This window comes from Alternaria postmessia (assembly GCF_024291825.1).
Source record: "Alternaria postmessia strain BMP 2775 chromosome Unknown scaffold_15, whole genome shotgun sequence".
NCBI classification, from domain to species: domain Eukaryota; kingdom Fungi; phylum Ascomycota; class Dothideomycetes; order Pleosporales; family Pleosporaceae; genus Alternaria; species Alternaria postmessia.
Window position 1 is genome coordinate 242,569 of NW_026260088.1, and position 22,650 is coordinate 265,218.

Consider the following 22,650-nt stretch of genomic DNA (forward strand, 5'->3'; position numbering starts at 1 on the left):
ATGTTCTGCAGGCTACGAGGCCGCGTCTACTCCCTGGTCCAGACTCCACACTGTCGCTATAGCTCTACAGCAGTTCCCGCTCGGACGTCGGGGCCGTTGCGGATATTGTTCTGCGGTTCTGACAATTTCAGTATCGCATCACTGCGCGCCGTAGCAGACGCGAAGCGGCATGTGCCGAAACTCATAGAGAGCATCGATGTAGTCCATCGACCAGCGAAGCCTACTGGACGAGGACTGAAAAAACTAAGAGAGGGTAGGAATGTCTTTTGACTGCCACACAGCATTAATTGACAAGATTCAGTTCCTATCAAGCAGGTAGCTACCGAAGAGCTCAATCTACCTACTCATGTGATCGACACCTTCACAGGCTGGACGCCACCCAACCCCATAGATGTCGTCATCGCCGTGTCCTTCGGCCTCCTTGTCCCACCGAGGATCCTCAACTATGCGCAATACGGCGGCCTGAACGTCCATCCTTCTCTGCTGCCCGATCTGCGTGGCCCAGCGCCCATCGAACATGCCATACTGAAGAGGCGGCAGTACACCGGTGTCTCTGTGCAAACACTACATCCAAGGCATTTCGACCAGGGTACTATCCTTGCCCAAACCCCCATGCCTGGCCATGACATTAGCCTTTCTCGCGATACTCCTGATATGGCTCGGGTTGTAGAGCAACAGCTTGCCACTGCCGGGGCAGAAATGCTGGTAGATGTCTTGAAGCAACGCAAATTTGTGCCTCCGCATGAGCCCGTCGGATGGTACGCACACTCCAACGGTCCTATCGACCACGCACCAAAAATCACTAAGCAAGATCGCTATGTTGATTTCGAAAAACATACCGCGGCAGACGTCATTGCCAAATGGAACGCACTTGGCGACCTGTGGTGTCTGCTACCCACTGGTGAGCGGCTGATACTACACGACGTGCTTGATCCAATGCTACCAGACGATGATGAGCATGTCACGATGAAACCTGGACTCTTTGTGGATTCAGATTTGGAGGGCTTTCTCTGGTTTAGAGGAGCGTGTGGTAAAATGGGAAATGTGCTCAGTAGCACATTAGAAGGAGGCAAGAAGGGACAAGGGAATGCGAAGTTGCTACAACTGTTCGGTCCCCCAAGAAATTCAAGTGTGGGAGATATGCCTTTAATGCGTCCTTTACACAGGGTTATCTAACAGCGCTGTCTCGTCCGAATACTGAACTATCAGACTGTACAGTCAACGAACTCGCTCCTGCTTCTCCCATTCTTCTTTAGCATCCTCGAATTCCTCAATCTCTTTCATCACCCTCACGCTCTTCGATATGGTTTGTACCTGGTCCAAGGCCGTTGCAAAGCCTGAAGAGTCCGAAGTCTCGTAGAATAGCTGTCGCGTCCCTCTAGAGCTATCTTCCACTGCCTCATTCAGCGCTCCCAACAACATCAGGAAACATTCGTCCTTCTCTCTCGGAGGCGCTTTGTGGTTGATGAAATGAGAAAACCCCTCAGTCCAGCGATTGATCTCATTCTTCAGCTGCTGCGTCTGCTGTTTACCTTCCGCCGTCGACTGAAAGATGTAGGGTATGCAAGCTTGAAGCTCCTGGCTGGTGGGCATGATACTCGTCAGGAAAGATGGCTTCGGAACTCTCTTCGGCTGTGCGTGTTGCCGCAGGAAAGCTTGATATTCTTTTGCCCCGAAAGCACGGCGTTCATTGTTGAGCTTGACAGTAGCGACTGACAGTTCGCTGTCGCCCGGTAGATCTTCCTTACAAAATTCGCTTTCATCAGTTGGGTAGCTTTTTGCAGGCATGGCATACACGGCTCCTTGCGTTGACACTCCTTCTGAGACAGCTCCGACGTATGCTTTCGCTGTTGACGTTGTATACGGAAGATCCGACACGGCATACATACTCACTGAAGGCAAACTTCTTCCGTGTCTCGCGACAGGGCCAGAGGACTTGAAAACTGATGAGCCGCTCGGTGAATAGGCAGTGGTACAAAACTGCTTACAGGTCAGTGCTGTACCCTGCATCGTAGCTATCTCGACGACTTCTGTTCCAGTAGTCGGTCGTGTGAGTATCGTGTGTATCTCTTGTACCATAGCTCGAAATTCTTCATCTGCAGCTGGGTTGCGCAGTACATCTCCTAACAAGGACTGTGTTACTTTATGGTTCTTCTCGTTATCTGCATCTGCGGATGCAGTGTTCGCCCTGCTGTATTGTTAGTCGATATTGGCTCGAGCTACAAGCCAAGATGCTTACCAGATCACAGAGGTCAACATCAGGTTTATCGCATCGGTATGCGACTTAAGCTTCTCCCGATACTGTTGCAAATACTGCTTTTCGTAGTCCCATCGCACTCTTTGCCAGTTGACCTGGATACTCTTCTTCACGTCTTCCAGCGTGCGTAGTTTCGTCTTGCCCTTGTTTGCCTTACTCTCAACGTCACGATATTTCTTCGTTACGGTATCTAGTTCTTGCAGAGTGGAAGCACACGAGTTGATCATCATATCAAGCTTTTCCTTGAACCCTGATCCGCCATTCCGGAAACCTGGCCGCGCGAGTATGTCGTTTGAAACTTCTCCAAGGTGATCCAGAGCACATTTCAGGCTGAACAGTACTTCTTCAAGCTCTCTTAAGTCCCGCGTTGCTGCTTTCCTCCCGGAGCTGACGCTATCGTAAAGACTGTATGCTAGCTGGCTGAGGAGGACTAGATACAGTCAGTGCTCTTTGCCCAACGACGCAACCGCGTATACATACTGATGTCCCCTATCGAGAAGCCAAAAGACATCTTTTCTGAGTCACACCACGATATAAAGAAAACACAGACGTTGGCCCAGCTGAACGCAACAAGAGCGGGGGCGCGTGTGCGGCTGAGATGACCCCACCTGACAAGACGTAAAGGCAGCCATCAAGCTGAGTTGAACCTCAAGACAAGCACCACATCATCTTTCCTTCCAGCTCAGAAACTCTCCCAACGCTCTGCTTAAAACGGAGGTTTGCTACCTACGATGAGCTGCTCAACATCGACCCGAGTCGTCCCGATAGGCTCTCGTAGAATTGTGATCGAGGGCCTAGAGAAACTCCAGGATACTTCTCAGGTCAACCCGAAAGAAACGCTAGCCGAGAATGTCAACTCGTCGCCATTTTCTATAATCATGCATGACGACGAGCCAATGTCTGAACTTTGGAATCGGATCGAAGGTTTTCAATCTATATTTCGGATAATTGGGTATTTTATTGACGTAAAGCAGACTGCGGTTTTCAAAAGCCTCTCGAGCTGATAATCGACAATATACACTACTACGAAGACATACCCAGATACGTCGTGAGTGATCATGACGAAGTCGTTGTGGTCAATGACGACCAGATTTCCACCAAGAACACAATCAGACTTACAGAATCGCTGATCTCGCACGCAAACACTCACTATGGCCAAAGAATTGAGTTCAGCATCTCTCCGCTATCTTCCTCGAAGCGCGTAGTGGAGACTGATTGTGGATTTCGCATGTCTTTCGAAAGAACACCAAGAATGCCGGATGATAACAGGCTGCACCAGCTACCAGGCTCGTTGGGTAGTTACGACCTGTTCAGCGTGGAAGCATGTTCCAGCCATCTTCCGAAGAACATCAGTGAGAGTGGCGGTTTGTTCTTCCCCATGTGGCAGAGAGAAGCTATGTGGCTGAACTTCAAGCCAAAGCAGCATAAGTGGGCTGTTCGTGTTTTCATCGGCCACATCAACACTATTTCGGGTCGTGCGATAGAGGAGACTACTGATAAAAACGCCGAGGAGAAGCAGCAGGATTACATCGTCATACCTGGTCAACGATGGTTAGATGGTATTTGTGTAGCGCCTGGCGTAGTTCGCCAGTTTGTCGCTATGCCGCGTACGTCTCTAGCTTACCTATCATGGAACTCAGCTGACTGAAGGAAGTGGGATCTGGATACACTGTCGAGGGCCAAAAGACATCAAAAGAGCAGCATGGAGGGCTTCAGATTGAAATCACACCGGAACTTCTTCCAAAGCGACGCTTATGGTCGTTCAGCAAGGACAAATATATAGTGAAGAGCGCACGCGGTTTTTCTAGTGACCTTGACGAAATGAAGACGCCTGAGCAGCTTGGTAGAGATATTGGCGACGTTTTGAGATCTTACCCGACCGACTCTACTTACGAGGTGCCTCTCAAGGCGAAGCATCTCGCAGAACCAGGAACAGATATTAAGTGTAAAGTAAGTCGCGCTAAAACTTACGTAGGTTTCTTATTAACTCATGTGTTCAAGGCAATCGGGCGACTGTCTCACTTGTTTACGTACTGTTCTGGAGGCGAATTCGCGAAAGTAGCGACACCAATCGAGGGTTTTCCAACAATAGAAAGCCCGAGTTACGGCTTTGAGAAAGAGGTCGTTACGCATAACACTAACAAAGAACTCGAGACCAATGATGCGAGAGACATCAGCGCTATGGGTCTAGCCGCTGGCGGAAAACTGAGTAGGGCTAGATAATCCTTCGCTTTACTTTTACTGACCTAGGATGTAGTTCAAGATATATACAAAGACCCCTACCCAGCCACATTATGGAACCACACTGCTGCACGTATTCTCTATGTGCACATGCTCGACCCAGTAAGCTGCGAAAAGTTAACGCATATCGTCCCACGGCCTCCGCCGATGGATGTCAAAGCATACGCCGAAGCTTCTGGACAATTTTTCGTTATAGAAGAAAAGGTAGATGAGCGCCTCGACGGAGGTGATTTCAACAACATGAAGAGTGTTAGCCAGATGGACCAACAGGTCGGTATCAGCACTGAACCAGAGTTCGACCCAACAAAGCCGAAGATGTGCACGACATGCGAGCTGCGACTGTGTGATTGCATGTAAGCAGTTCTTCTTCAATTCTGCCTCTTCTTGCTTACACAGTCAGTATCCGTCCCTGCGACCACCAGTTCTGCAATGTCTGCATCAAGAGGATTGAACAGAACAGCAATGAGGATTCTGCCTCAGTGCACAGAGACTGGAAATGTCCGACGTGCGACAGCATGGTTTCGCATGTAGCAGGTTTCTCGGCTCCCATGAATCTGCCAGGCGAGGAGCCATTGCGCGTCAAGGTCCCCGTTAATGTGCTGAAAATTGAAGACGGTAGGGTAAGATTTGAAAGTGTGCAAAAGACCAGAATCTAGGGTTCACATCATACGAGTGAATGGATGGCAAACACATGAGTCCGTCTGAAGGAATAGTGTGTAACAATCTATGTATGTCCTTTGAGTTTGTAGGATCTCTTCACCGAGAAAACTGCACATAAACGCGACCACGCTTACAGCCAATGGAACGTGCAGCAAAAACATTATTCTACAAGACATACGGGCGAACGTGCCACCACAGTAACATGAATACGATTGATGTATACTGGACGAGCAAAAAGATAATCCTCCTCCGGGAAGGCTCGAACTTCCAACCTCCTGATAGCCACTGGTGTAACAGTCAGACGCGCTAGCCAATTGCGCCACAGAGGATTGTTTGATGAAGTGTTGAAAATATCTATCGTATATATTAGCATTGACCATGGATCCTCGTCGCACCGCGCCGTGTGAACCTCAAACAAGATAGTCACCCAACGTAAGCTTAAGTGGGGTAGCTACCCCCCACTTCAAGATCTCATCGGAGGTTCCATCACTAAACAAAGCAGAACACCTATCACGTCGAGAATGAAGCAAGAGGAAGTTCATAACAATACTATAGTGAGCTGAATACGTGAGCATCGCAAGTAAAGATGCAATCATGTTTCGATAACCGTCTATGATCTATGTTTCTTTCCATACTCATGTAAAATACCCTGGCAATTTCATTTCCCAAAGCGCATCAAGTCGCTGTTATTGCAAACACTCCATGTGAACGTCTCTTCATCATCTCAGTGGCCTCATCGGTATGTCTGCGTCTTCTTCGTCTATTTGTTCACCTTCGAATTCCGGCGATATCAACCCCCTCTCTTCCTCGTCGTCTCCTCCTCCCATTGGCTCTACTTTCTTCGTCGGCGCCTCCTTGTTCATCGCAACGTATATCGCCGAACCAAGGATGAGCGACGATCCAGTTATGGATAAAGCGCCAGGTGTTGTGCCCCAGACCAGCTTGTCAAATGCTAGTGCGAAGAGCATTTGCATGTACACCATGTTTGTTGCGCGAGATGACTTCTCGTATTGAAGGCCTGCGGCTAAGAGGAATTGCTAGGCGGTGTCAGTCAAGAAGCATAACACGGCGGCACTATGCAACAGACATACCATTACGAAACCGCAGACGCCCAGAAAGATTAGGTAGCACCAGTCTCTCAGGCTGTTCGGAAGCAGAAACCCAACACCAGGTATGGTAAACATTGCTACTACGCTGACGATTGTACACCATGTTGCGAAGTAGTTAACGGATATGAGCGGGTGTGCCCGCTTGCCGATCCATCGAATTGTGGTATATGCGCCTGCTGCTCCAATGACACCCAGCATTGCAATGCCTACTGCCATTGCTCGTTGCGTTGGCGTCACCGAATCATAGTCGGCGGCGAGACGATCGGGTGAAGATACAGTTGTGTTCGGTAGAAGAGCATCTAAGTCGCCAGTGGCAGGAGGAATAGGTGCGTCGGAATGCGACAGCGCAGAGAATAATGTAACGGGTCTTGCGATAAGGACAACGCCAAAGAGCGAGACGTAAGCAGCGATCTGTTCCATCCGGGTGAACGGCTCATTGATGAAATATGAGCATGCCCAGCAGGCGAGCGATGGTGCCAGAAACGTAATGACTGTGGCATCGGCCAGAGGCAGGTACAGCAGGGAGTCTATGATAGTTAGCGCTATGAAATACAGAGAGGGCCCATATGATGTACTGTGGAGTTCATCACAGCAGTGGGTGAGCAAGAATCCTCAAGCGCGACCGAGCATCTGACGAGCTGAGACGAGTTACTGTACCCATATGGTTCCTTGATCGACGTTGCATAACTTACAGTACATTCCAAAGACTCCAAAGAAGCCGAACAGCCCTCTGGCAACTAGCAACGAGCGGACTTCCTTCATTCCGAAAGGGAAATGTTCTGTCTTCTTGTACCACATGTAGAAAGAAGAGCACGCCACGGTGATACTCATCCTCGCGAATAAGATCTGAAATGGGTGATATCCGTTGCCTATGACAGTCAGTACATGCGGATATCGCTACCGGAGGGTCTTCATACCCTTATTTCCTTCCATTTCTAGTATTCTCGTGGTAACATTCATCAGAGTTCCGAATAGCTGAGCGAGTAGAACAAGTGCGAGGCCCTTGTTCGATGTCCATGATGCTTGGACTTTGCCTTTGAGGGTACGAGGAGGAGTGGGTAAGCGTGAAGCATATCTGTCATGGTATAGAGGAGCATAGTCTGGATTTTGACCAAATCGTATAATGTTCGAATCGTCTATTGATACAAGGGATGGGTCCGGGGAAGGAACACGAATTGCCCCGCGATGAACAGTTGGCGTATCATCCGTCTTACCACCGGTTTTTAGAGATGATTCAGCCTCGGGTTCGCGCTCGTTGAGCTGCTGCAGCGATTTATCATCGTTTTGAAGAGAGGTGGAGAGCGATGCCTGTACCATAGTGCTTCATGGAGGAATGATAGAGGGTTGCAGGTCGGTGACGATGACATGAAGACATGATGGACGGCGAACGAAACGCCAGCCACGGGCGCCAATTGTGAATGAGGAAGGCGGCAATCCAGTCGACGAGTCACAGGCACGCGACACTGCCCCAGATCCACACATTCGCCCCTCCTTCGCGTAGCTTTCCCCCAGACCCCGCTGGTTCATCGAAGAGTATCCATTTTAGACGCGATCACTTCTCTAGTTCTCAAAAGACTTGATATGTGTTGAAGTAACTGCAGAGGACGTTTGCTTTTTCATAATGACGTTGGCCTACCTACCCCGCCATTATCGATCCATGCAGATACCTCGGTCCAACCTTGGCAATCAATGCGGCGGGTCAGTTGGCACATGAAGAGGACTTCTTCAAACGTAGGGGTGTATCATGTAGGAAGAACGAGTGAGTGTTGCCTGACTCATGTATTTGGTGATACTCACATTCTATCAGCAGTTCACACTGAACCCTGCTACCATCGAATTTCTCACCTAGGCAGCTCCTTCTCTTTTGGTTGCGCATGAATACCAGCCAAATTTGATCAACATCGAAATGAAGTTGCCCATATATAAGACAAGGCTATCCGGCCCTTTTCCAGTCGTTAAGGCCATGCGACCCGTATTTTGCAGAGGCAGCTACGCTCGCGATTGTTGGTACACAGGCGCTCTTGGTGACCGACACTATCCTTGAGAACGCGGAGGACCAACCCGTTCCTTCTATGATCGCCCTCTCGTCACATTACTCCAATTGATGACAAACCCGTTGGCACACCATCGCTATGCATGAGCTGTCAAGACAGAGTTAGAGGCGTTCTTTTGGGCGCTTCGCGCACCGAGAAGGTTTACTACACCGATCAACGGCAAGAGATGTTAGATGTTGGACAGGACCAGCAACGCTTGTAGCCGTGTGGCTCAAACAAACTTTTCATCCACATGTAGGCGGGCCAACGGCTGGCAGCCACAAAATGATGGCTTGGAAGCGATGCTGCAGATTTGGTGATAACCCATCGTAGGAGGAGATTTGCAGGGAGCACTTCCTCGGATCAAAGGTCCCCCACACTATCTTCAAATCAGGCGTGACGTGCGGATCTCGTCACCAAACCCGCGATTCTAGACAACCCTTTATTTGTGAGCAATTCCTAATAATGGTCGCTATCTCGCAGCACACCATTACTAGTATCAGTGGCGCTAGTCTGCCGCTCTTGAAAGTGGATTGCGGCATCTCCCAGCCCGTAAAACGGCGTCCAGCCGCTGCTCTAGTGGCACAACAGCATCGTCTGCCACATCGCTTGACCATGGGCAACGCTACTGCTCGTCACACAAATGATGCAAGCGAAGCACTTACCCCGGCCTGTCAGTCACACGTCTGTATACCGGGGTCGCGGAAGGCGAAAACTGGGATCCCCATTGTGTGTTACAAGTAAATGACAACGACAACACCACGGCTGTCAGCGATAATTTATGAACTTTCTTTACGAACTTCGGGAAAAAGGTGCACACCATCCTTGCGTCATGAGTGGGCCCAATGATTGTGGCCAGTGAGCTGGATCGAAAAAGGAAATAAGTGGTGGAGCGTTTCATAACGACTATCATGACTCGCAGCTATGGGGCGTATAAGGCTGGAACACACGGCAGCACGCGCTACACTCGACGTGATATTGGTGTGATGAGTGTCTTCCCTTTGTAGCGCTCATGCACGGCATCCAATCGCTATCGGTTCCCATCCAGGAAACGTAATTTTCCAACAGAGTGGATCTACCCTCAGGGGTCGACAAGTCGAAGAGCAAGACGGTGTCTGCGGCAGATGGCCCCAAACCCCCCTACAACAAAAGTGCATTCCTTTTTGCAAACCCTAAATGCAAGACAAAATTCTCGGATTCGCAACCCTTTGTTTAGTGAGGCAGCTTTAGCCGTAGTACTGCGTGGTCACGGAAGGTCTCCCTTACAACGCATCGCCTAGGTTACATTCTGCCCAAGTAGACAATCCCAGGTGAAAACCACAGTTCACCACGCATTACCGACGTTTCAGGCTTGCCACGAGGGGAGGCAGCGTACGCACAGATCGACTGCAAATCTCCCGCTCAAGGCGCCCCACGGGAGCGCGCGTAAGGACAGCCCGTCGGCTAAAAGGGAATCAACAACGTGACCTAAGCGCGCTGTATCACCAACAGCTTGGCTTGATGCCCAAACACATGAACAATCGTATATTTCTGTTGAAGGTTGGAAAAAAGAAAAAGTAGTGAGACACATGTCTATCTTGATGCTTCATGTGGACAGCTTTGCCGACTCTTTGCGACTCGCCCACTCGACGTCGCAATTAAGTTTTAGGTCGCCGTTGAACAAAGCTAAGGGTTATATCATCGAGACTATGACGGTGCGCCTTGCGCGGGAATGGAGATATCCGGTAGTGGTGTCCTTTTTTTGTCCATCCCCACATCACGACGGCAATGTAAACACTTCGGAGATGGCGACGTTGGTGCCCAAGGAAGACCCATGTTGGGGAATACCAAGAAAAAAATCCTACTTCCTGGTCCATGTTCGATATGGATCGGCGTGGGGTGCTGGTAATACCGGTAAGGATGGGAAAGGGATATATCAGCGAAAGCGATATAGGTAGGGTGGGGCGAGACGGCATGAACGCGAACTATCGAACGGCCACATGGACAGTGGCAAGCGAGATTTTCTTTCCTAAAAATGCTGTAAGCACCATGAGATGATTAGTCTCGTCACCTTGTGACAGCTTGGAAAGTTTATGCTGTGGGACTTGGTGGCTTAGCTAAGACATTGATGGAGAGGATGAGTATCGTCGCGCGACTCGTACTGCGACTACCATCCCGCTGTGAAGAGTACATGGCGCCTAGTTTTTTGGATGATCAGTTGCATAGCGTGAGGTCATAGTGTTGAGATCGAGCGATGAGAATAGGAGAATACTGCAGTAAGACTTCACTGTGCTTGCTCGCGAAACAATACTGAAAGAAGACTGACAGCGCATATGTCGTGAATCCCATTGATTTGGAGTAACCATGCAGTGCGATAACGGAGAATAAATGCAGTGAAGCAAACACAGCAGCCAGCAGGAAACCACCTTTGAGATCCGCTCAACCTATCCCGAAAGCAACATGACAGTTACCAAGCACCACAGACTGTCAAGATGCCCATGTCGGCGGTGCCACATCGCTTGCTCGTCAAGTGTCGTGCAGATACCGGTAAACCTTCCTTCATCCATGTAGATCCGACTCCACCTTCCTCATCATTACTTCTTGCCGCCTACAGTGGCCCCCTACCTAGCATTGCCCTAACGCCTGTTGCCGCAAAGTCATGCGCTCTTTCTCGGGAGCCCTGTTGGCCGGGTGCGGCGAATTTGCTTTGGCCACGCGCCTGACCACCGAAGCTTTGGTCGTCATACACGATCGAGTCGTTAGAAGCTACAATGTGCCTTTGGTACACTTCTTGTGTGCCATCACTGAGTGTAAGGCGTTGCTCCGTGTTGCCTGATCCAAATGACTTCTTGAGTGCGGGGACGGACAGATAAGATGCTGTACCATTCTGCCTGTTTTTCAAGTCTGCACTAAGGAATGCCTGATTGCTGTAAGGCATCGAGCGTAGGCGTGTGTAGTCGAATGTCTTCAGGTCGTTCGGAAAGGCCAAGTCGCCTTGCTGCAGCACGTTTTTACTTCGATCCATGCTGGCGTCAATGGTAACGTTGCCTCCTGCTGGTGCGTTGTAGGATGATAGAACCCAAAGGGGATATTCGAAGCTTCTAGAATAGTCGGAGGATGATGTATGTGTGCCTGTTGTCGACTGGCGAACGATCTGGTCGTTACCGCCGTTGCTGAGAGTACCGACGTTGGAGAAGGTGAGCTTCTGTGTCCATGTTACAGTTTTCGATCCTGTGGGCGTGTCAATGGTAGATCTGATGTCCACATTACGAGTGACCTGTATAGAGTAATCCAAAGATATGCTTTCACTGGCGTTTGAGTTTCCATGTGTTGTCGACTGCAGTGTGATGGCGGAAGTAGAGCGAGAGGTGGCAATGGTGCCTGTTGTAGGGTTGTTACTGGAATCGAGCCAAACGAATATCTTTCCAGTAACGACCCAATTCGATCCAATTGCCGTAGTAAAGTTCCCATGTCCGTGACCATCATCATCAACCCCGAGAACCTGTATTTCAAAGCTATGAGGTTGATCGTCGCTGAGTAATGGTATGAATGGAGTGATGTCTATCTCGTCATCCCGCAGATCAAATGCATCGATGCCTACGACAGGTCTCCAGAATCCCGGCACCACACCTCCAGTAAAGATGACTGGAAAGGGCCAGGAAACACCAGCCAAGGTTCCATCGATCAGAAGACGAAGCTCTCGGAAGGCCGAGTGACCATACAATGTAGTATCGTTGCCGAATGCGGTAGTGTCTGATGACAGTACGTTGCTCCACCAGAACTCTTCAGCGGCCTGACCACAAGCGGAAATCGAGAAGACAGCTTTCTTGGCGTTCTTTGGGAGTGTAGCACTGTTGACTGCTCTTGTTTCCGGGACGACGAACGCACTCGACGCATCCTCGCTAGACTTTTGTGCTGAGATTGGAATGATGACATCTGCGGGCTCGATCGCATCATCGGCAGTAAAGAAGGTCGCGGTCAGCGTGGTGTTCCAGAGGCCAGTATATGTATCGTCAACGATGTTGCCGAGATCAAAGATGATCTTCTGCGGCGTCTTGAACAGAGCAAGGTAGCCGCTCATGTCCTTGACATAGCTCCATATGATGCCGCTCTGAGTCGGCTCAGCGGTAGAAGTACGGAATACCTCGGTGTCATCAAGGAACATCAAAGCAAGCCGGTCGAATTGTCGGCCAGCGGAAGTGACCGTAAAGTTGATCGTGACTCTGTTGAAGCTGCAGTTCGGTGGATTGTACTGACCTACAAAAGGTTGGCCGTACGAGTAGGCAAAAGTATGGACCATCAAAGTTTGCTGGCATGCGTCAGTTGGACTCAGGACCGGTGGCGTAACCTCAAGACACTCTAGAAGGGACGATTCGTTCGTAGCACGGTTTCTCAAGGACAAGGTCTGGGAACGGGACTGCGCAAACGGGGGTGTCGTCAGTAGAGCGGAAGCAGATTGAGATAGCGTCATTAGTATTAAGAGCAGTGCTACGAGACGTGACTGTCCGTAGATGGGTGCTGCTCGTAAAGGTGATGCCAATTCTAATAATTCGCCATTGCGCCTTGCAGAAACTCCATCGCTCTTGCGCTTCCAGTTACACATGCTAAACGCCATTTTTGCAACCGGCCAGTAGTGGTTTGCTGTGTTTAACGCCGTTACTCCGTTGTCAGAGGTATCTCGGAAAAAGTCCAGGTATCTTGGTGCACCGATGAACGCCAAGTAAGAAATTCGATGTCGATATGTGATAGCCAGCTAGTTCAGGTCAGTACGTCATGGATTGGTGATAGCGCAAGGTAACTCACATCATCAATTCAAAAATGCAGCAGGTGCCTCATTCGATATGCGGCGGAAGCTTGCGGAAAGTGGGTGTTGTAGACGAAGGCTTGGGAAAAGCAGTTGCGAGGTGGGTGGTGGTATGTGTGCCGTTCCGACATCCGCGAATTTCTTCTGTCACCCGTCGAATGCGAATGAGAGCAGTATGTCCGGCGAGCTACTATTGGCCGCCTTTGTGATTGTCCCAAAAGCGTTTAGTAGCGTTGCGGACTACTTCGTTATCTCCAAATCGTGTGCGATAATAGTTCATAAGCGCGAACTCGTCTGGAGGCAGGATATAGGATTGTGGTTGAGCGTTTAGTTTTGACCAGACTACGGCGAGACGCTTTTCGAGGAATTGAGCAAGTTGCTGGTCAACGCCTCCTTCGCTGTTTTGAGCAACGTGGACAGCCTGACCGAGAGAGAGGTAGCCATGGCCTGCTATATATTCCGTGTTACCACCCATGTTGCTGTCTAATGCAGAGTATATTGGTTGGTGATGAAGCTAAACGAGAGAGGAAGGAGCGATTGGTGATAGTAGTGTTGACAAAGATAAGGAGCGTGAGAGTCGAAATGTATGTCAAGAGAGCGGTGACGGGTAGTGAGACACGGTGCAGAATAGGTGAGGAAGTAGTGCGGACAGGTAGTCTATATACCAAGGCATATTAATAGGCAGCTTGAGAATGAGACGAACCCACGTGGAGAAACAGGCAGATCCTGAACAGCAACTCATGCAGCTCTGCAGGGTAAGAGCTTAGTCGAAGCCTCAAACAGTTGGCTCCGGGAGCGTGCCGTTTTGGGCGCTGTCAAGTTGTGAAGCGAAGGAATGGGTGTAACACCAAAGCACAGTATCATCCCGCCGAATAATGTGAGAGGCAAGGGCCCTTGTCCGCCAGGAAGTCACAAACGGCGCCGAGCTTTGCAAGGGCAGGGCGATCAACTCCAGAGTCTAGCCGAGCTAGCAGGGGGGACAGACGACGCTGGCGCCGTTCAGAGAGGAGCCCTTGTCCGGTGCTTTGGAACGTCAGAGGGCAGAGGAACGCTCGTGACCACGGGCCAATCAAGGGGGTAATGCGGCGGCAAGAGGACGATGTTAAGGCCAGGTAGATGAAAAGTGGTCTCCATCACTCGTCAGCTCAGTACCCAAAGCTCAAAGTTTGAGACTGGTGCGGTTGCAGGGTTGTGGGAACGCCGAAAACTTTAAAGGATCAACTTGCAAACCTTCCCAGGCCCTCGCAGCCAGGCGCCGACCCGTGCTGCAGGATTGTTGCCGACAAAGTTGGACGAAAAGGAAGGGCGAGCCAGTTGATGGCAGGAGAAGGGCTCACTAAAGCAGAAGACTATACAGTTGTCGTTTGCGATGTCGTGATGCAGTTGTTCGGCAGTGGGAGTGGCGCCGGGAATTACAGACGCGTCGCCAGGCATTTGAACGAGTCGGCGACTGCAGCACAGCGGAACCATGTGTGGAACCTTGTCAGATCGAATCAGGCTAATGTAAAACGTTGAAGACTGTTAGAGGCCGGATGCGTCCGCGCGATGCCAACGCCCTCGATCAGCCACTCCACCGTCAGGACGCAGGCAATTGTCCTATCCCAAGAGTGATGTGCCCCACCGCTTTGCCAAAGGTCACCCCATGCGTAGCGAGGCGACCGGATAATGACAAGCGGTCTAAAGGAGTGTGGGTAGTGGGTTGTGAAACGGTCGTGTTGGATGGATTTCTGTAACGGAGGGCTCTCCTGTTCCACCACCTGCGCTATCGGTACCAGCGAACAGGTTCGCATACAGACAAAATGGACCCGCACGGTCGATAATAAAGCTACGCGTGGTGCCCCCGCAATTTAGAATTCAAGATGCAGAGTAGGAATACGACGTGTGAAATGCAGTACGGCACACCATGGTCCATGCTGCATGTCGAGCGAGGAGCAGGCTGGCACCCAGTAACGCCACACCTCGGGCGTGCTTGACGGGCTTTTGGAATTGCAAATGACCGGAGCGCTTGCGAGACATCACAATGATTTTCCTGGCCAAGCGAGGGTGAAGGAGTCAAGCGTGCATGGCTGCATGTGCTGCCCATGTTCCGCCCGCAAGGAGGCGTGTAGCTAGCCTGATTGGTAATGGGCTGCAACAGATGTTTGCAGGAAACACGCTTCGAGACTCCCCGAGGAAGCTCTTGGCCACAGTTGGGCTGATGCAGGCTGACGCTTCTGTCAGGCAATTCTGAGAATGTGCGCAAGACGTAATCCCTGGTCTGCCCTTGTCTTGGATCACCGCGGACTTGTCGCATGTGGCCAGAAACGCTGTCGTATAGAGAGACTGAAGGCGTTGAGGAAATGAGACGATTCTACTCTGGCAAAGACAGGCGAGACAGAGTTGAATCCCAGCTCCACCGCCTCTGCCTCAAGCCATTCGGTCGGTGCGCCCTGACATGTCCCTCTGGCAGGATTCGTCATGCGACATGGCGATGACAAGCCTGAGGCAATGACTTTTGCGGTCAGTGACTCGGTAAACTCTGGGTCCATTCTGGGTCCATTCTAGCGCTGGTCGAAGACGGGACGTGTTGTGCGTCTTCGATGTCTTCGAGACGAGAACCATGGTGTATGGATGATGCTCGTTGGCCCTACCGAATGCTCCGAGCGACAAAACCCAAGGCGGCGTGTGAGGTCTACGGATAAAGCAGAGTCGGCAGCCGCGTTAGGAAGTCAGCATGCGCGAGCGGACGATGGCGCCATGGGCATTCGTGCGGCGACGGTGAATGCTCGGGGTTCGGAATTACTATTGGCCGCGGGCGGACCCTGGCAGAATTATATGGCAATAGTGACGCTGCAACAACGTTAGGTAGCTTTGGCGAGGACTTCCGGCACCACAGCGCTGTGACAGTGAGCCTGAGTCGACGACCACCGCCCCACGTGAAGACCGATTCACCTGCCGCCGCAACACTCGCCCGCCCATGCCATGAAGCCTCGAGTAGATCGCCTCTGGACTGCCCAGCTGCCGTTTGCGCGTGCCGCCAGAAGCGCCGCCTCACGACCATCACCGCCCTTCCTTCGCACCTTCTTCACGCCTACCCAATCCGGCGCCCCTTCCAGACTGGGAAATAAATCGCTCGAGCAGAGCGCCCTCCTGTTCTTCCGCTATCAACGCTCTGCCCTCGCCCGCCGCTTCCGCTCTCTGCGCTTCAAAAGTGACAAGCCCACTGTCCAGTCGCACAACCCCACGCCGCACCTAGGCAGTCCTGAGCCTGCGCTGTCGGTATCACAGCGGCTCAAGAAGCTTTCCCGCGAATATGGGTGGACGGCGGTAGGAGTGTACCTAGGACTGTCACTCATTGACTTCCCTCTCTGCTTCATAGCAGTACGCTGGCTGGGAACCGACCGGATAGGCCACTATGAAGAAGTGCTGAAAAACGCACTCTGGAGCGTTGTCCGCATCGTCGTCCCAGACGCTGGTAAGAAGCCAGAAGAAGCAGGCATCGAGGAAACCACTGCCGAGGCCACTGCGAGAGAAGGCTACGTCGAGGCTGGACGAAGTGTAGGACACAACGGTGGGTCAAACGCATGTATGGGAAACCTTTCTCTCTGGGGCAATGAACAACGCTGACAGCAGCCACAGCAATCTGGTCACAACTCGGACTAGCCTACCTCGTGCACAAATCCCTCATCTTCTTCCGTGTGCCACTTACCGCAGCCGTCCTCCCCAAGGTTGTCAAGACCCTGCGAAGCTGGGGTTACAATATTGGCAAGAGAAAGCCAAAGACCCCGCCAGTCTAGATCTGTTCCGAACAGACTTTCACGCAATCGCCACACGGCCCATCGATATTACTCCCTGTACATTCATGCATTCACGACTCTGTAACAACATACATATGTAAGACACGAATGTAAGAAGCGTAGCTCTTTTACATTCTAGTGCTAGCGCCTCAGCAGACCTAACGTCCCATGACGTTTGATCGCAATGTACATTTTTGGTCTTTGCCACAATGTCTTGACCATAGACAGCAGCCACTGATATACTCAAATTATTCTTCTCTACCTCTTTCTTCCTTTGATACACAAGTTGGTCCAAAAGCTTTCAGTCGCCAGTGGCCCCCCTTTGTAAAGCTACCGCGTTCACCTTCCGGTGAAGAGTCGTCAATTCCAACGTTAAATCCGGCATCTCACAACGAGGATCGTTTCAGGCCTCCCCCACGATCGCTCGCCAAACCTTGTCGGTCTAGACGTGCCGCGGAGTCCTCTCCGCACACTGCTCTCAAACCTAGCGCAACGACCCCCGCTGCTGGGAACGTTCCTTGAAGAACTTCAATCGTCGGCATGCCGCGTTTACACAGGGAAACACCCTGTGCGAAGCAAGGTACCAGCCGCGCAAACACCAGCGGTAATGTTATGCACAACATATAGGGAATGCAGGGGAACACAACCTAATCTTCGACTGTACCGACCACATTGCTTTTGCCGGACCTGTATCTTGGGATTCGTGGTGTAAATGTACCAAGCCAATCTATCGGCGTCGGAAAGACGCAAGCACCCGCCCATTCTTCGTATCTTGGGCTTACCTGGACCGCGGTATCGTGATTCCGCAAATCTTCGCCCAAGTTACGGACTTTTGTCGCGTGTGGCGATGGTGTTCTCACCCGAGCTTTACCCAGACACCCAGTTCACCCCTACCCACATCGGTCCTTTTCGTGTCGAAACTTTCCTTACACTCGGGATTTTTTCCTACACTCTGAATCTCTATGCTTACCCAATTCGTACCCTGAAGCCGTTCACACCGATGTAAATGTTAGCCTCGGAGGCTTGTTTTCGAAACCTTGCATTCTCCTAATCGATAAAGTATGTGCTGTCTGGGCAGCTGATTGGTATCTCCACACTCCGTCTTCGTTACCATCATGCCGTCGGCCTCGGCGCTTGCCGACAGATTGCTGTATACACTACTCGTACTTCTCATGGATCCCAAATTGTCGGATTTCTGGCTTACAAGCCTGAGATGGCCAGAACGTTCACCCTGGCACAACCACCACAAGAGCGCCTATTCTCGCCACATGTGTAGCAATCTTCGATCGCGATGTGATAGTCCCACAGACACTGCGGTAACTTGTTTCCGATGAAACGCGTTACAAGCATCCACACTATTTTTTTTTGACAACGATGGCAGCCTCGCTTCGTGCCGCTCACAAGGCATCAGCCGCAAAGCTGCATGGCTGCAATTGTGACGAACTGCCGAAGTCGGGCGTCTGGGAAATTGATGTGTCTCAACGGTACAACAGCATTGACGGGGGCTAAAAGTTTATAGATTGAGCAAAGACGTCACATCACTGGGAACGCGGAGAAAGTCCAAATACGGTAAAGCAATGCCTCACTTATTGAGAATAGCATATAGACCACCATATACGGGTTGAGACATGGCCGTTGACTATTCACAGAATTGGTAATGTGCTGAAATGAGATCGGCTGTATCGGATCAATATGGAATGCTGAGATGATGTTAGCTGTGACTGCATGTCCAAGGATATCCTTTCGAGGAACGATGAACACAATATGGGTGGAGTGGCCGTGCCTGTAATTCCACCACGGTCGTATACAGCCATAGCCAAGGCTCTCCTATCATTATAGCGGTAGCGGATACGCTGGTAGCATGTTATCGCGTCATCGGACGTGCACAACCACGGACACATATGGTATTCGGGTACCGGATGTACCAGGAGCCGTGCCGGTCTATCTCAGCAATGCGAAGGCCTCCAAATACGCAACGTCGTTGTTACACTATATCATATCCAAAGACGAAAGAGCTTGGGAAGGGATGTATGGGCGCAATGAGACCCGAGTAGCCACAAATGAAAGGCAGCCAGGTCAATTAAACGCTCACGATGTCGTTCTTGGAACATTCTTAGAGGGCTTATATCGAAGTTGATACTGTTCGAATAAGCGTGACAAATTGGTTCCTGAATCTATAGAAGATAGAAATGCTGATTGATGTATAGGCAAGGTTGTTGCGCGTAGATCGTTTCAAACATTAGAAAACGTCGTAAGCACATAGTCGTGGCTATAGAACATGCGCATGAAGTCCGAGCAGTGACATACGCATACGCGTCAGTGGAACGCGAAACGCTGATGAGCACAGCAGTTTGCGTAGGTAGCTAAAGAGTTGTACAGAAAGGAAGAAACTTCGCGCGCTGCGAATTTCGCCAAAACCACGCTTGCACGTGTCCACGCTAGACCGAATGGTACATCCCTGCGAATGCCCCTAACCCCTTTGATCCACGACAACCACTCCACAAGCCTCACCCACGTATCTTCAACTCCGCGATATTGCGCAACCCTTCGACATCATGACATCTAATTTCGGCGTTCGCTCACGACAATGAGATCTGCTGTCCCTGTACTCGCAGCACACACAGGCATACCATGCCCCGCCTTCCTCTGCGCATCTTCCGCCTACCCACTACCCGAGCCGCGCGTCGGCGACGCATGTACACCATGTTCTTCATCGTCTTCGTGGTGGTAACTTTCATCTTGCCTTTTTACGTCATCTACAAGCCGCCACATGTCTTGATCCGATATTTCCAACGGAGGTGGCCTGACGTACTGTGGCACGTGCCTATACCCAGAGCAAAAGGAGGAGAGAAAGTCATTGCATTGACCATTGATGATGCGCCGTCAGAATACACGCGCGAGATTCTAAAAGTACTAGAGGACTATGAAGCACATGCGACATTTTTCGTTATCGGTGGGCAGGTGCGTGGAAGAGAAGATGCACTCCAGCGTCTTGTGAAAAGTGGTATGGAACTAGGGAACCACGCCATGCACGACGAGCCGTCTCGTTCTCTGAGCCCTGAGACTCTTTACGCAGAGGTCACTCAGGTAGAAGGGTATATCAACGGCACGTACGACGCGGTGGGGAAACCGCATCCACCGCGCTACTTTAGACCTGGGTCTGGTTTCTTCAGCACGAGGATGAGGGCGCAGATCAAGGAGATGGAGTACCAGATGGTCTTGGGTAGTGTGTATCCTCATGATCCTCAGATTGGTTATCCTAGTGTAAACGCGAGGCATATACTTAGTATGGTTCGGCCGGGCAGCATTATCATTTGCCATGATCGGAGAGAGTGGACGGCGCCGATGTTGAGAAAGGTGTTGCCAGAACTGAAGAGGAGAGGGTATAGAGTTACGACTGTGTCTGGTTTGCTTGAGGCGGCCGGGAGGAGAGGGTGATACAAAGCCATAGGGCGAGGCTTGCAATATCGGATGCGCAATGCCAAAGGACAAGCAATGGGGATGCATACTATCGTTTCAGTATGAGAACGAGCCTGCAAGAATGGAGTGATGTATGTCATGGAGGCATGTGGAGCTCATCTCACGAAAGGTTACTTTACCAATGGCATATACCCCGTGCCGAGTCTACAGCGCGTAATGTCATAATATATATACCTGAAATTAGGAGAAGGAACAACTTACAAAATTGCTGTCGGAAAACTGCCTATGGCTTCGAGGTACATCTAAGCTCCATGACATCAAGATTTTGGCGTCGCAACTTCATGTAGTCAGACGGACATCAGAACGACGCAATTACTACAAGACTCCAAAAGAATAACAATGACGCACAGTCTTTGCTTTATGCACTCTTCGTGTAATCGGGTACCAATCGTGACCATGAATCCTGCCTTTTTGAGTCGAAAAAGAACCAATCGCTCCTTTGTACTCGATGACTATGTCGTGTATCATGAGACCTGAGTACTGTCTTTAGCCCAATTGCTCGACATCCGACACGAGTCTGGTTTTACGGATCTACAGCTGCATGTAGCTGATGCGCAATGTTTGAGAAATCATACTTGCATCAAGATTATCATGCTAAGCTCTCTAGCAGCATTACTACACCGAATTGGCATCAAAGCTTATTCCACCGCAGTAAGACTCCAGTAAGCTGTTTTTCTGTCGCTTCGTAGCAGTCATACATAAAACAAAGAGAGCATAGTCCTTTTCAATAACTTTAAAATTATGTCGATAGGTTCATACATCTTGCAAACTGTAGTGTATAGAAAGTAACCATCTCGATTTCCCAACACCAATGGCAATCACAGATAGCAAGCGACTGCTATCATTCCAGAAGCTGTTGACTCAAAGTCGAGGTCACTAACATTGTGCAAGAATAATTTCTTCAAGGAAAGGTTGTTGCGCAGTAACAGATGTTTTCTGGACAACTGCCCAAACCCATGGCGAGACAACATATTGGGAAGCACAATGTAGAAAGCTGGAAAGACAACATCACAATCCATCATAGAAAGGTAGTAGCGTGAATTATTTCCTTCATTGAGGTATATTACATCGTAATGCAAGCAAGCCCTTTTAAGCTTTTTGCTAGCTTATATCATCTGCATCGTTTGCTGACTGAAGCAATCAATCTAAACCGCCAAAGATGAGAATCCCTAAACTCCTCTACCACTATGGGGCGAGACGCTTAGTCGAAGGGGTTGGTGCGGGTTCCCCAGTAGGTGAGGAACAAGCTGAGACCGACAGTCTCGAGGACGCGGGCAACAGCGCCGACGGCGATGGTGTCCATGGGGCGCTTCTCGGTGACGACCTGGGAGACGATCTATTGGGCCAATGTTAGCGTATATTCGAAGACTTTGGTTGACATGTGGGATGACGTACTGAGGGAGCGGCGGAAGCGAAGAAGATGAGGGAACCGAGGTAAGCAGCACCCTTGTAGGTAAGAGTTCCGGTAGCGTTGATCAGAGCACCGACACCGTAGGCCTGGATACCAGAGCCGAGGATAGAGCTACCCCACGATGCGGCAGCGGTAGCGGCCTCCTTGGTGTGGAAGTACTCCTCCTTGGAGTTAGCCTGCTGCGCGCGGCGGTATGCGTCACCGAAGACGGGTCCAAGGACGGCGAGGGAGACAGCGTGGTTGAAGGCCGTGCCGAGAGCGATGGCAGAGGGCTTGACGGGAGGGAGGTCTGAGGTCAATTGTTAGCTGGACTGTTGTATTATGATGCCAATGCTGCCAAACATTGCGCAATTGCTTGTGCAAGTGCGGGCAGCAGCTTGTCCATTGACTTGGGCATACTTACAGTGGAGAGAAGCCATTGTGATGAGGATTTGTGTTTTTGGATGAGGTGATGGGGTGAGTGAATTTGCTTGTGGTGATGGTTTGCAGGAGACAAGGAATGCGAGCTCTTTTGTAGTCGTAGCCGCAGCGTTGGCCTGCACCTGACATTCGTATGACGTAGATGCCAAGGCCCCACTCATGGTGGGCAATCGAGCCAGAACCTGGCTTCAGCCGTCCCAATTGACGCAAGTCTATCCACTTGCCCTGGAGCGGGTCTGGATTGTACGCCATAGTTGACTTTAGCATGGACATAACGCGGCCAAAGACTGGCTTTTCGCCTTTCGACGTGCTTCCTTCGCATGCCTTTCATTCAGGTACGTCACCCGCGGGCCACTTTGGAGGTGGAGCAGGTAAGGAGCTTGGACCCACTACCCCGTCTGCCAGCAATTTGCGGCTACAGGCTATTCGCTCGACAGCTCCCAAGGATTTAGCGCTCGCATCCCCCTCGGTTGCCTCGAC

The 22,650-nt window shown here is 50.8% G+C and overlaps 8 protein-coding genes and 1 non-coding gene across 9 annotated transcripts; 4 read left to right on the top strand and 5 right to left on the bottom strand.

Annotated features, from left to right (window-relative positions):
* J4E82_003509 (uncharacterized protein) lies at positions 1-1,176 on the top strand (the record flags this gene model as incomplete). Its single annotated transcript, XM_051729795.1, has 2 exons — positions 1-253; positions 302-1,176. The coding sequence occupies 2 exons, from the start codon at positions 1-3 to the stop codon at positions 1,174-1,176; spliced, it is 1,128 nt and encodes a 375-aa protein (XP_051590469.1).
* Positions 1,177-1,218: 42 nt separating this feature from the next.
* J4E82_003510 (uncharacterized protein) lies at positions 1,219-2,768 on the bottom strand (the record flags this gene model as incomplete). Its single annotated transcript, XM_051729796.1, has 3 exons — positions 1,219-2,188; positions 2,240-2,687; positions 2,738-2,768. The coding sequence occupies 3 exons, from the start codon at positions 2,766-2,768 to the stop codon at positions 1,219-1,221; spliced, it is 1,449 nt and encodes a 482-aa protein (XP_051590470.1).
* A 741-nt stretch (positions 2,769-3,509) lies between these two features.
* Positions 3,510-4,855, top strand: J4E82_003511 (uncharacterized protein; the record flags this gene model as incomplete). Its single annotated transcript, XM_051729797.1, has 3 exons — positions 3,510-3,864; positions 3,912-4,207; positions 4,616-4,855. 3 exons carry the CDS (start codon positions 3,510-3,512, stop codon positions 4,853-4,855), a joined length of 891 nt encoding a protein of 296 aa, XP_051590471.1.
* Positions 4,856-5,402: 547 nt separating this feature from the next.
* On the bottom strand, positions 5,403-5,487 carry J4E82_003512. Its single transcript has one exon. It is a non-coding gene; the product is annotated as a tRNA-Asn (tRNA).
* Positions 5,488-5,877: 390 nt separating this feature from the next.
* On the bottom strand, positions 5,878-7,584 carry J4E82_003513 (uncharacterized protein; the record flags this gene model as incomplete). Its single annotated transcript, XM_051729798.1, has 4 exons — positions 5,878-6,195; positions 6,250-6,794; positions 6,960-7,136; positions 7,185-7,584. 4 exons carry the CDS (start codon positions 7,582-7,584, stop codon positions 5,878-5,880), a joined length of 1,440 nt encoding a protein of 479 aa, XP_051590472.1.
* A 3,303-nt stretch (positions 7,585-10,887) lies between these two features.
* J4E82_003514 (uncharacterized protein) lies at positions 10,888-13,558 on the bottom strand (the record flags this gene model as incomplete). The annotated part of the gene is made up of 2 exons (XM_051729799.1): positions 10,888-13,032; positions 13,325-13,558. 2 exons carry the CDS (start codon positions 13,556-13,558, stop codon positions 10,888-10,890), a joined length of 2,379 nt encoding a protein of 792 aa, XP_051590473.1.
* Positions 13,559-16,044: 2,486 nt separating this feature from the next.
* On the top strand, positions 16,045-16,859 carry J4E82_003515 (uncharacterized protein; the record flags this gene model as incomplete). The annotated part of the gene is made up of 2 exons (XM_051729800.1): positions 16,045-16,648; positions 16,702-16,859. 2 exons carry the CDS (start codon positions 16,045-16,047, stop codon positions 16,857-16,859), a joined length of 762 nt encoding a protein of 253 aa, XP_051590474.1.
* Positions 16,860-19,562: 2,703 nt separating this feature from the next.
* J4E82_003516 (uncharacterized protein) lies at positions 19,563-20,085 on the top strand (the record flags this gene model as incomplete). The annotated part of the gene is made up of 1 exon (XM_051729801.1): positions 19,563-20,085. A coding segment is annotated over one exon (523 nt), but the record flags the coding sequence as incomplete, so codon positions are not given.
* Positions 20,086-21,540: 1,455 nt separating this feature from the next.
* On the bottom strand, positions 21,541-22,169 carry J4E82_003517 (uncharacterized protein; the record flags this gene model as incomplete). The annotated part of the gene is made up of 3 exons (XM_051729802.1): positions 21,541-21,675; positions 21,735-22,039; positions 22,154-22,169. The coding sequence occupies 3 exons, from the start codon at positions 22,167-22,169 to the stop codon at positions 21,541-21,543; spliced, it is 456 nt and encodes a 151-aa protein (XP_051590476.1).
* Positions 22,170-22,650: the final 481 nt, after the last annotated feature.